Source organism: Brachypodium distachyon, chromosome 1 (assembly GCF_000005505.3).
Source record: "Brachypodium distachyon strain Bd21 chromosome 1, Brachypodium_distachyon_v3.0, whole genome shotgun sequence".
In the NCBI taxonomy this organism is placed as follows: Eukaryota; Viridiplantae; Streptophyta; class Magnoliopsida; order Poales; family Poaceae; genus Brachypodium; species Brachypodium distachyon.
Window position 1 is genome coordinate 57,711,221 of NC_016131.3, and position 12,337 is coordinate 57,723,557.

Genomic DNA, 12,337 nt, shown 5'->3' on the forward strand with positions numbered 1-12,337 from the left:
GAGCGACGCCTTGAGCGGGAAGAGGATCTTCCAGTTGTCGCATCCTGGCGTCCAGAATCTTGGCAGCGGGTGTCACGCGCGGGGGGGGGGGGGGTGGCGCATGTCGTCACGTGGCGCAGGGTCAGGAGCCGTTGCCACCGCAGCCCTAGCGGAGCAACCCCGAAGGAGGGCATCACGCCAGGAGCGGCCTCGTCGGTGGCGGCGAGCACCCCCGCCGGAGGGGTCGTCGTCGTCACCGTCATCGCGCCGTCGTGGCCCCAGGTGGGAATGCACCGGGGCTCTGACCGGCGGTGGCGGCGCCGTGCCGTCCACCAAGTCCTTGAAGTAGGAGAACCGCTCAACGAGAGGCCATGGCCGAGCATCGTCCGGTGGGCTCTCTAGCAGCCCCGAAACGGGGCTCATCGAAGAAAGCGGGGGCAGCGGGGAGAAGTCCTTCGTCGTGTCGAGGTGGATGAGGACACGGCATTGCGGCCCCTCCCGGCCATCGTCGCGTGGGTGGCCCTCAGGTTGGCCAAGGCGCGCACATGGGTCGGAGACCGCGTCCAGCACACCGGAGTGGAGGACGCGCGGGATGCGATCCGGGTTGAAAGCCCAGACCCAAACGTAGCAGAACTCCGCTTTGTTGAGGGAGGCAGACTGGCGCTCGATGCAGTCGACAACGCACTTGCCATGCAGGAGCTGCTGGAGGTCCGCCACATTCCAAGCTCCGAGGGGCAGCTTCTCGATTGTCAGACGGCAGTAGTACGTACTTCCAGTGCTGATGCACACCACCCGCCGTCGGCGTCCAGGGAGCCAGCATGAAGGGGACCCCCTGGCAGGTGAAGATGCCAGCGTCCCTGGCAATGTCCCTCTGCCAGGGTTCAGCAAAACGCGCGATGAGGTCGCCTTGGTCGAACCTGCTCACGTCGGCCGATGGAGGCATTGGAGAGGTGGGCGAAGGACTCATGCACCGTCAACACAAGGGCAGTAGCGCGAAGGTGGCCCGTCATCTCCGCCATGGCAGGGGAGCTCACCAGGAAGGCGAAGTCCTCCGCCGAGCGCCGGTGGACCTCCCCAGGGCAGTCCCCCGGCCTGTCCAGCTCAGTCGAGCGCCTGGACGAACGAGACCCGCTCATGTTGGGAGGCCAACAGCGACGAGCAGGACACACACGGGCAGTGTGGCCAACAAGCTTGCAGGAGAGGCAGCAGATGGGATCTCTACAATCGGCGATGCGGTGGCCCGGCTTAAGACAACAGAAGCAATTGCCGCGGAATCGCCTTTTATAGCCGCCGGAGCGGCCACCGGCATTAACAACGGCCTGGGGGCGCCGCAGAAAACCTGGTCTCATCCTAGCCGGAGTGGCACTGCCAGCCCCGCACTTTCGCTTCCTTGGGGCGACCAGCGTCCATTCTTGGCTTTTCGCATCTGGCGGGGCAGCAGGCGCCGCAGCCCGAGCAGCTTTGGCAGCGCGAGCACGCGCTCTGCGCCGCGTACGGCCAGAGCCTCGACCATGTCCAGCGGATCCATCCGTAATGGAGGGAGGCAGCAGCGGGTCATCGGCACGGGAGGTCAGGGTCAGATTACCCAAGACGGCAATGGATTGAAGGCGGTGCCGGGGCACGGCACCATCAATACAGGGAGGAGAGATCTCTCCGCGGCGAAGAATCCGGAGGTCATTAATGGGGGCGGACAAGGGTGGGGGTGGGCTGCCCCCACAGGAGGTGGCCGGCGAGTTAATGACGCTCAGGATGGAGGCTTCTCCCGCAGGGCCGGGGGGGGGGGGGGGGAGGCTGACCCTACCGGAGTGGAGGGGGTCAGGAGGGTGTTGGCCGCCGGCGTGGGGCTGGTGGTCGCCCCCCGGGAGGGGGGAGGCGGTGGGCTCTCAGCTCTCATTCCGTCTCTAGCAACCATTTACATTGTCACCTTTGTTCTTCCTCCTCTTTTTCACCTTTTTAGGTGAGCCATTGTTTCTTGCGTGAATGCTGCAGGCAAAAAGAGTGGAACATGATTCACAAAAATATGCGGGGGAGACGAAGCTCTGCCTAGGGATTAGTTTCACTGACACGTGGGGCCGGAGCGACAATGAGAGTGGGACCGTTGGACTCGTAATAAAAATTAAAAAAAACAAGACCGTTGGAGTATTCTGGATTTTTAGAATCTCGGTACATAATATAATATACAAAACGTAAGGCCGGAGAAACAAACCTTTATAGAAGAATCCAAGCATGGGAGGCGTGCGGTGGAAGTTGGTAGGGCGGCAGAAGGCGGTGCCGGCGAGGAGGCGGCGCTATGGCATGCAGACGAGGGAGGCGCGGACGAGGCATGCGGGGTCATTTGGCGGGAGGCGAAGGAGGATCTCCTCCACGACGTCGCTCATCAGCGACGGCACCGACATTGGACGGAAGGCAAGGATTTCAGAGGTGGGGGACAAAAGTTGGGGGAGACGAATCTGATTCCTGATCTGCTTTCTAAATCCCAAAAGCACCTTTCAACTTTGGCGTTTTTGCTTATGCTATCATTTAATAATATCAAGTCCAAAAAAATCAAAAAATTCAAAACCGGTGCTTTTGGTATTTACAAGTCAAAAATCAAAAGCCACATTTATGGCTAACCAAAGTCTGTTTAGACAAAAAAAAATTAAAAGGGGGCCAAAGCTTTGCCTATTTCATTAATTAAGACAAAGTTGCCATGTTTTTTTTGCAAAAAAGGAGATTTCATTGATCAAAGAAAGGACATCCATAAGCGGATTACTCCCAAACCAGCACCCGGTGAGCTAGTTAATTAGACATAGCAAAACTAGCTAAATCATGACTATCAGATTTTGAGATTTATGAATTTTAACGAAACTAATCTCTCCTTTGTGAGGCCAGGAGGTGCCGAACCTCCAGAACAAGGCTGCAAATAGCGAGACCGATCCCTACTAGCGGATCGAACTAGGGAAATCACCTGGGTATGCTGTCCACCTCAACCACAATTGGAAGCTGTGTACGCTGGAGTGCCATGGCCAGCCCAAGTTGCCACAAGACCAAACAACACTCCGCTGAGACCAGACAGGTTCCCAACAAAAAAACAAATCCGTGACTACTAGACATATATTTCCTCTTCAAGATATCCCGTCATTTCTCCTCGGTATTCTCTAATTTCCACAACCATTTACACGGTACTACATTAAAACAGCGACAGGTATTTAGGAACGGAGTGAGTAATATTCATGAAATCTGAATCCAAAACACCCAGTCCCCCATAGGTCTTTTGGAGTGCACACATATGGGCAATTGACTAGATGGTATTTTCTAGTACCTTGATCCTCTAGCCACGACAATCTGGCTCTCTGAAATAATCTAACCTCGACCACAAGGGTTCTTCATGATATGAGATTATGCGGTACAATAGAGACATGTAATCAAAGAGAAGGGTCAAGAGAACATCTGCAATCAGGCTAACAAAGACGACACCATGTTCCAGAGGAATGCCATAGCAGATTAACAGGCTCACACATGGTCACATAGATCTAGCCACCCCTAAACAGTTCCAGACCATAATCGATTTATTCAAACTATCATGAGCATCTTGCAGCCATGCATCCAAAACAACTAGAGGGCCTCCATCACCAGCTTCGCGTTATGGTCCTGCTTGACGTCCTCGGGCAGCTTCTCAGGATACGTCGCGCCAGCTTCCGCGTTCTCGGGTGATGCTCCATGCATCCATAAGACAGTACTAAGCACCTAAACTAACATGAGGAGATGCGAGTAAATTATATAAGGTTGAGCTACTTACAGATCCACCGGTGGGCGGGACATTGGCGAGAGATGGGTGGAACGGCACGGCGTGAGGGTTCAGCGTGCGCCCATGGGCGGACGCGCCGGAAGTTGGGGCGGAACCGCCCATCATCGTGAACATCTCACTCGCCGGGTAGAGCTTGGTGTGGCTGCGGCGGCGGCCTGAACTGTTGCGCCGGGCCGCACTGCAGCATGTTGAAGTGGAAGGCGAGGTCCGAACCAGTGAGCGTGGTGATCGTGGTGCACCACGACGGCAGCCCCACGAAAGGGGCGAACGTGGGGCCGACGGATGATGGGTGGAATTCTTGGGCGGTGGCGCTCAGCGGCCGCCGGGTCCATGAGACGCGCGCTCCTGCCGTTCGGGATGCCACCGTTCGGCAAGATCTGTTGCTGCATTGGCGCCGTGGCCGGCGTCGGGAGGGAGGGTGGGGCTAGGAGACGACTGACTTGGGGAGCTCTCCTTGCTTAGATCCATGGCTTCGAGTTTGAGTAACGCTTAGGTCCGGGGGGATGGGATATGAATGAATTGGAGGAGCGCGTGCACCCTGTGATATGGAGAGGTGGTGTTCATGTGGGAATGCCAGCACCGGCTCGCAGCTGGCAGTGGCATTTCTCTCTTCTTCTTTTTTTTAGGAAACTTGTATACTTCCACAAAACGGAAAACACAAATTATTGGACATTATTTACAATCAGATTTATTATTTTTTGTTTCTTTACTACGTGTAGATTGAGTTGGGTTCCAATTCTTGTGGCAACATATAAAAGCGTTTTGATAACTTGGTCATTTTTTTCAAGAAAAAAACATAACAAAATTCTCAGGGTGCTACGAGCGTGACACGACAGTAGCACCAAAGGGAGACCACTAGTTAACTTCTCGTGTTGTGGGATCCAAACGGGAGGGAACCGTCCGCCCCAGCCAACCGAAAAATCTTTTGTGGAAACCGGCTAGCATTTTTGTTTCAATTACGGTTTGTAACGTGTGCGCGGAATATCGTGAGAAATTTTGTCCAACACTTGGTAACAAGTAAGATGTGGTATCTTGTTGAGTTTGGGTTCGATGTTTTTGTACCGGGTACCCGTGGAAAAACAAGTAAGATGTCACAAACCGCAGGAAAGGCAAAAGGCCCCTTCTACAACAATGACAAGGGATTGGTTTCACTGTAAGGCGGGGCCGGGAAGACAGTGAGAGTGGGACTGGAGGCTAAGTATTGATTTGTTTTAATAAACCCCCTTCTCTAAGAAACAATTACAAAGAAAGCCCCCTCTGGATCGGCCGCTTCCTTGCCTTATCGGCGTGGATTGGCCTCCACACTCTGATCTTCGTTGTTGGCCGCCCATCTCTCTTCCTTCCTTGGTAGCTCTCTCGCTTCCTCTGCCTCCGCTCTCGGCTCTTCACCAATGGCGGCCACCTCCAACCTCACGGCGACCGCCGCCTCCGCCGCGCCGACCGCCCTGAGGACCTCGGCTCCTCCTTCTCCTACCTTCATCTCCCTCCGGCCCATCTCTCGCTGCTCCAGGCTCCATTCCGTCAAGACCAAGGTAAATTTTGCCACTCTCTGCCTTGCCTAATCCCTATGCGTGTTCTTCGAGATGTTCCTTGCTCGCTCTGCTCTGAGAAAGCTTGGACCATAAAGGATGGATAGATTTACTTTTGCTAGCGTTCTTGAATTGTGTTTGCCACTGTTCTCATTCATGGCTAAAAGTGCACTTGGAATTTGGGTGCGTTGCACTTGCCTGCCTCTGTTTGTCTTTCAGCTACGTTGTAGTTTCAGTTCAGGAATTGGTTGATGTTCGGTCTAGGAAGCCATAATTTAGAGCGTGACGATCGATCCAGTTGTGTTTGGTTGGACTACTTGAGAGTTGAGACTGATCGATGAACTCATGGTTGTGGAATTAGCCTAGCTTAGCTGCATGATCGACGACTGAGAGTCCGAGATTAGATATGTAAGGAAGAGAAAATTGTTACAAGTATGCAGATGGAGATATTTATGTTTTTCTACATGAGTAGATGAATGGGAAGAATGTGTCACTGTTACAGAAAATGACGCATTGTCTCACATGATGAACAATTTAAACAGTCTGACAAAGACAGTGTTTTTGAGAAAATTGCATACTGTAACAGTCCTGTCATAATGGCTAAACGTCTTATAAATGAGAACAGAGGGAGTATATATTTGTTTTTAACAGTCTCTGATCTTATCAGTTATCATCCATGTTTTTTTGTTACTGGAAGTCCAGATAAGTTTGTGTTGTGAGTATATTTCGGTTAAAGCTTCCAATTTAAGGTGTGGCGTCATGACGGGCGTCGATGCACGTTTGGTCTGGTCAGTTTGGCATCATATCACTGGAGTCGGTTTCCCGCGTTGATCCCTTGTTTCGAGCCGAGTTATCATAGAACCTCTCCCTTTTCCTCTTTTAATGTTTGGTAGGGAAATTGTTCTGAGTAAGGAAAAAGATGCTGCATATTGTTATTTCTTCAGATAAGAAAAATTATGTTTGCAGCTTCTCTTTCTCCTTCGTTGTGTTCTCTTGTAAAGTCTGAAAATCGTTCCATCTACACAGGCCACAGAAAAGGGCCAGGGTGGAAAGAAGCCTGTCAAAGCATACAGTCTTGTTTGCGCCGACTGTGAAGGAAACGGTAAACCTTCTTTTGTTTAAACTAGAAGATACTCAACGCGTTGCTAGGATGATCAATTCTAAGATGCTGAGAAAGCTTATTACAGAATTAGATTTTTTTATATAAATCATCTCGCAGTGTTTCAATTGGATCAGAGATCCGTAATTCCTACGTTGGTGTGACTCTTCCTGAAAAAGGCCAATTTGTGTGCATTAATGCCCAATGACCTCACCGACTGAAATGCCGTGTTTCGATTTGTAAAAATGTTATGCCAAATGACAGGCGCGATCGCATGTGGCCAATGCAAGGGAAGCGGGGTGAATTCGGAAGACCATTTCAATGGCCGATTCAAAGAAGGAGCAATGTGCTGGCTTTGCAGGTAAAAATAAGTCTTCGTTCTCACTGACAGAGGTCCTTTAGTCATGCTACATTTTAATCACAAAACGAATTAAACTAACTAGGGAATCTCTTCTCCTGGCCGAAATTTTTCAAATTCTGTAGAGGGAAGCGTGAGGTCTTATGTGGGAGCTGCAATGGGGCCGGCTTCTTGGGAGGATTCATGAGCACTGCCGATGATACTTCCGAGTGAATGGTTCATCTTGTTCTTTCTGTCCGTGGTGCCTGTGGCCAGTTTTGGGAAATATATATGTAACATTTTCACCTGTGTATCCACTCGAAGCAATCTGCCAGTTAGTATTTGGGGGGCATTTATTGCATTTAAGAAGTCTACAAATTTTGTATTTGCGACAAACTATGTCGTCGAAACTCCTCCGAGAAAATATATGTTTTTGATATCAGGCCTTGCCTTGGTTCGGTTTTCCACCGTGGCTTCTCTAACTACTCCGTAGCTTTTTAAAGCTATACTTACATTGTATTTGGAACAACTCTAGCTCCACGGATTTGGTAGAGCTAGTCATTTTGTAGCTTCACATTTTCGTGAAGCTGGAGCCAGAGGTATGAGAGATGTTTAGTACTCTCTGATCCTAAATTCTTGACTTAAATTTGCTCAAATTTGTATGTATCTATTCTTAAAAAGTGTCTAGATACATGTAATATTTCAACAACAATTTAGAATCGGAGGGAGTAGTTTTATATTGTGCATTTTTTAAGTGACCACGGCTCCAGCTCCAAACTAAAAGAGCTGTCCCAAACACATCCGTGGGATTGTTGTAAATTTTTATGCACACGCTAAAAGGAGAAATCAATAACCCTGACCTCGTGGTAAAAGTCAAATTACAACCCTCAGCGTCAGCCATTTCCATGACCTAAGTGCAAAAACATTCATATTAGGACAAACACGTAAATAATTCTGCCATTTCCAAGATCATTTCCCTTTTTTTTAGAATTCCAAGATCATTTCCTAGTTCTTAAGATCTACCAATATATATGTTCTTGTATCAGTTGGGTTCAGATCGCTAACCTTGTTCAAGGTACTAGCTGCAACCTTGGCATTGAATCTCCTATCGTAGTAAATCTGATAGATAACTCCCAACTTTTGCCAGTTACCAGGGTGTGCTCAACTACTGATGGGCAAACACGGGTCAAGTCTGAACTCTGAAGTCAGGATAACAACAAATTCGACGTAATGATGACCACAAGTCCACAATGGTCCATTTTTCAGGATTGACAGACAAACATACAGACACAGTGGTTACAGCAAGTACGAAAGGAACAATACACCAATTAAGTACGAAAGGAACAATATTATGCTGCAATGTACTTTGCGACTTATGATCGCGGAGAATTCGACAAGAACCTTACTTGGTCATGATGACTAACAACGTTCTTACTTAAACTTCCTAAGGGAAACAAAAAACGAAAACACTACTTCTGTTGGAGGGTAGCAACAACAGAACGACACGGTAAGTTTGCCCAATTGTCAGGTACTATCATCAAGCGGGTCAGTAGCAGATCACTCCGTCGTCGCTAGAGATGGCAATCTGCCGCTAGCAAGACCTGGAAATGTACAGACTACATAGTAAATCTCAAGCATGTCATAGCTCACCATTTGCACCTACCAAGATATATGTTAATTCTGAACTCACAAGGTTCATTTTAGCATGGAAAGCAAAACTGCTCCCAAACAGTACAAGGTATTTAACAAAAAGCTTCAGCCGTATGGAAACAAAACCGAGGTTCATGCCAACAGCATAGCCTAATAACTCACAGCCAACGCCCCAGAAGGACCTAAGTCACCAATGGTACTTATACTGCACCAAAATTCAGACTAACAGCTAACTATAAGCAATATCAGTCAGACTGGAGGGCATGTTTGAGATTGAAGAACTGCGAAAATGGAGATTCAGTACTCTGCTTATCAGTGTAAGGAATGGGAAACCCAGTCATAGTTTAGCTGTTTTGAGAGAAGACAGAGATCTGACAAGAGGTACTCATGACTGATGGAACATGTGGCCTCAATTAACTTAGCACTAGCCATGCGGTGAATGCTGAACTCCTTTAGAGGAGCATAGTGCTACATGAACTAAATGGAAGTATGTTTACAACCAGCCTTCTGGCTAAATGATATTTTCTAACACTACTATTCTTATTACACAAATTTTTGCTCTCGGCTCTAATGTAATCTACTATCTTCAAAGCATTGGCAAAATTAAGTTTGCGATGACAGCTTCAGATTGGCAACAAAGAAAAGCATAAATCTTGCCAATTGCAACCTTGGTCCTATATCATTTCCATTCTGACTAATTATTCACAAATGTCAAACATCCAGAAGTTGGTAGGCTTGATGGTGGTACCTGGAGGAGTGCAGAAGCTCGTGTAAGGAAAGATATTGTGGAAGTTACCCCACCGGAGCACCTTTTTCGCCCGCTCCGATCAGAGATCAACCATGAAAACACCAACATTTGTTCACGAAAATGATAATGGAAGTGCAACCCTTGGCAAATCCGATCAAAGTTGCCAATGAGTATCCCGGGTCACTAATGGAGAGCATCTGGAGCTTGATAACCCTACTTCTTTCCGACCCTGCAGCTCCGCCAAGACCCATCTTCAGCGACCACAGGTGGAGGAGGTTAAACCTGTCAAAGCCAGCGAGCCCAAGCCCACCATCCTCCAGCGGCATGAGCATGATGCCACCCGCATGACTGCTTCTCGCCGGTCATCGACTCTTGTCTGTCTCTCTGTCTCCTCTACAGGTAGGATTCGCAGAGTAACCAGTGACGCCAGGATACAAAAAGATCAAAAGATGTCATTAGTTGTTCCTTGCAAGCTCTCCATATATTTGAGATTGCCCCAAGTCAAACTTTGTTAGCTTTGATCAAGTTCATAGAGAAAAAATATCAACATATATAACACCAAACCAAATCAATATGAAAATTGACAAAGTTTGACTTAAGACAGCTAAATGTACAGACATTTCGGAGAAAAAACAAAAACATAAACACGAACAGAACCAAACCTGTTTTAGAATCTTTTCTCGTACAGGCGATGGCCTAGAGCAGATTTTTCTATGACAAAAATATCACCTCTACCCTTTCTCGTACAGGCGATGGCCAGCCTCTGCATAATGAAATACCTAATCTTAATTTGCACAGAATGGGATTGCTTCTCCAATACTAGATGCAAACTCAAAGATCCAACAAATGCTGATGTTTCTACGACTCAATCATGGAAACTATCAATGAAAGTACTAGCAGAATACCTAGCATCAGCTACCTGAAGTTCTATATCTGGAAAGATCACAGTTTATCCACTCATATACACTAAATGATATATGTAAGTGAAGGCACCTGTGCAAGATTAACTGAGTCAAGTCAATTGATTGAAATGACACATTAGATAATAAAAATATAAAATTTTAGCCACCAACTTTTTTCAAGTTAAGAAACTAACTAAAATCTACCCCTAAAACCCTGGAAACACATTTCCAGACAGACAAAAGCACTGAAACAATTTAACAGACTAACTAAAATCTACCCCTAAAACCCTGGAAACACATTCCCAGACGGACACGAGCACTGAAACAATTAGGTTCCACATGCCCTTCTTATAGACAGTAGAAAATTGAAGTGTTATTAATTACCAGAAGGAGGATATAGTATGGTCATTGGATAATGATCAGGTTCAATCAAATGCTCCGAGATGGCTAGAAATTTCAAGCAGACAATTAAATAGTACAACGACAAGAATTTAGGATCGGAGGGAGTAGTATTCTTCAAACTAAACGTCAGACCAAAAGCATGAGAACATTCATCAATGCATGAGTAAGATAACTGAGGGCCCTCTTACCATGGAGACTTCAGCAAGAGTGCAAAATATTACAAATTTCTCAATAGCATGCCAAGCTCTTCTCAAGTATTACCCTTGCAGTATGCAATTAACATTCTCCAGGCCAGATCCAAATCTGAAAAAAAAATTGAATTAGCTTTTGTCATTTGAGTTTTTCTCTAATCAATGCCTCTATCAATATTTACCATGCCAGGAAGAAATGCGCATGGAACATAAAAGTAAATTCACCTCACTCAACTCCGGATAAGCTGTCATGGATCAATATATAGGTCGTTCAAGTGATTAATAAGAATCCTGATGGAAATGTAAGTCTACTACAGTTATTCAATGCACATTTTTTATACACATAATTGCAAAACAAAAAAAGGAATTTGAATGTTCTAAAAAGGTAGCCCCCATTCAAACACTCTGTACAAAGATAATTCGCAAGAGAACCGAATGAAGCTGGTGCTTCATATATGAATATTTTTTTATTAGGATAAGGTGCCGCACAAGCCTGAATCCTCCTTACTATGAGTCTCAAGGGCAAAAAAACTTACTATGTAGGCACAAATTTTACAGGGTTAGCACTTGAAAATTGAAATTATTACCTTCTTGCGGAAAAGCAGCTCACGTAGCATACCATGTCAATTCTCAGTACATGACTAAACTGAAGGTGTCACCATGCCAAGAAATGAATATATTACTTAGTAAAATGTTGTCTTGTAGTTTCCTCAATTAAATTACCTAACTTAAAACAAACACTTGAAGGCTACAGAACATACAACTGGCAGACCTAAGTGAATGGACAGATCACAGCAATCTACCACCACAACTACCGTATAATATACTCCCTATGTTCCTAAATGTAAGAATGTTTGGGAGGCTATTTAGCCTACCAAAGGGAGTACAATGAATAATACTTACCTTCCAAAAAGAAAAGAAGCATCAGCTCGGCAAGATATGAACAGTAGCTATAAATATGAAGGAAAATATTTACGAAGGCAAATAACGTAGAACCCAAAACACCATAAAACATCAGTAAGAAACAAAAAAGTACATTGCAAGTTCACACAAATTCACGCGGATGGCATGAAGAATTTTTTGAACTGGATCAAACATACTAACAAAAGCCAACAATAGCATGAGAAATCAACTAAGCATCACCAAAGCACATAATATTAAAATAGACCCTAAACCCTAATTGTCTCCATGTGATCTTCCTTCTTATTGATGAGATTTACCATTTGGATCTGCCCAATACTTCACATAGCGACGCGTTGCAACTATTGTATCCCCTGCCAAAAGGCTTGTCCCGGATTGCCATTCTATGATGTTATAGTTTTGTTAGCATTGTTCCAAAAGTTTTAGTGCATTGGTCTAAATTCAACCATAGAATTGATCAAGACGAGGTGACATAGTAGATAGAAGTAGCTAGATTGAGTTGAAAAACCATGTCTAGCTAGACCTTCCAGACCAAAACTAAAATAAACATACCCAGTGGACAGTAAAAGCTCGTGAAGGGATGTAAGTCTCCAAAATTTGGTCGCTCGCGCAGCTTCTTTGCATGTAGCAACTTCAAATCAATAGAGGGGACGCGAAGAGTTGTGGAGGCGAAGATGATATCACCGCCCTCCACAAAAGTAATCAACTAAACTTTGATCACAGGATATCCAATGGGGAGAAAGGTTGCGAGATCAATGACTATATCTTGTGTCCATGCTACAACCGTTCCGT

General features: G+C 46.3%; 1 protein-coding gene and 1 long non-coding RNA gene across 5 annotated transcripts; one reads left to right on the plus strand and one right to left on the minus strand.

Annotated features, from left to right (window-relative positions):
* Nucleotides 1-5,061: 5,061 nt before the first annotated feature.
* LOC100836490 lies at nucleotides 5,062-7,184 on the plus strand. Its single transcript, XM_003557607.4, has 4 exons — nucleotides 5,062-5,298; nucleotides 6,322-6,397; nucleotides 6,659-6,755; nucleotides 6,878-7,184. Exons 1-4 carry the CDS (start codon nucleotides 5,158-5,160, stop codon nucleotides 6,963-6,965), a joined length of 402 nt encoding a protein of 133 aa, XP_003557655.1. The 5' UTR covers nucleotides 5,062-5,157; the 3' UTR covers nucleotides 6,966-7,184.
* Nucleotides 7,185-7,931: 747 nt separating this feature from the next.
* LOC112271529 lies at nucleotides 7,932-12,337 on the minus strand. Of its 4 annotated transcripts, XR_002964617.1 has the most exons (4): nucleotides 10,035-12,335; nucleotides 9,792-9,892; nucleotides 9,130-9,522; nucleotides 7,932-8,332 (listed from the first exon to the last, which is right to left on the minus strand). It is a non-coding gene; the product is annotated as an uncharacterized LOC112271529 (long non-coding RNA). The 4 variants fall into 4 exon arrangements; XR_002964620.1 differs by having other exon boundaries at nucleotides 9,130-9,892; nucleotides 10,622-12,337; XR_002964619.1 differs by having other exon boundaries at nucleotides 9,130-9,892; nucleotides 10,049-12,337.

What these genes read in the sequence shown, in the direction of transcription:
- LOC100836490 (XM_003557607.4), top strand. Translation starts at nt 5,158, where the DNA reads ATGGCGGCCACCTCCAACCTCACGGCGACCGCCGCCTCCGCCGCGCCG. An exon ending in TCCATTCCGTCAAGACCAAG is followed by an intron (nt 5,299 to 6,321) that starts GTAAATTTTGCC and finishes CCATCTACACAG; the next exon opens with GCCACAGAAAAGGGCCAGGG. An exon ending in GCAATGTGCTGGCTTTGCAG is followed by an intron (nt 6,756 to 6,877) that starts GTAAAAATAAGT and finishes CAAATTCTGTAG; the next exon opens with AGGGAAGCGTGAGGTCTTAT.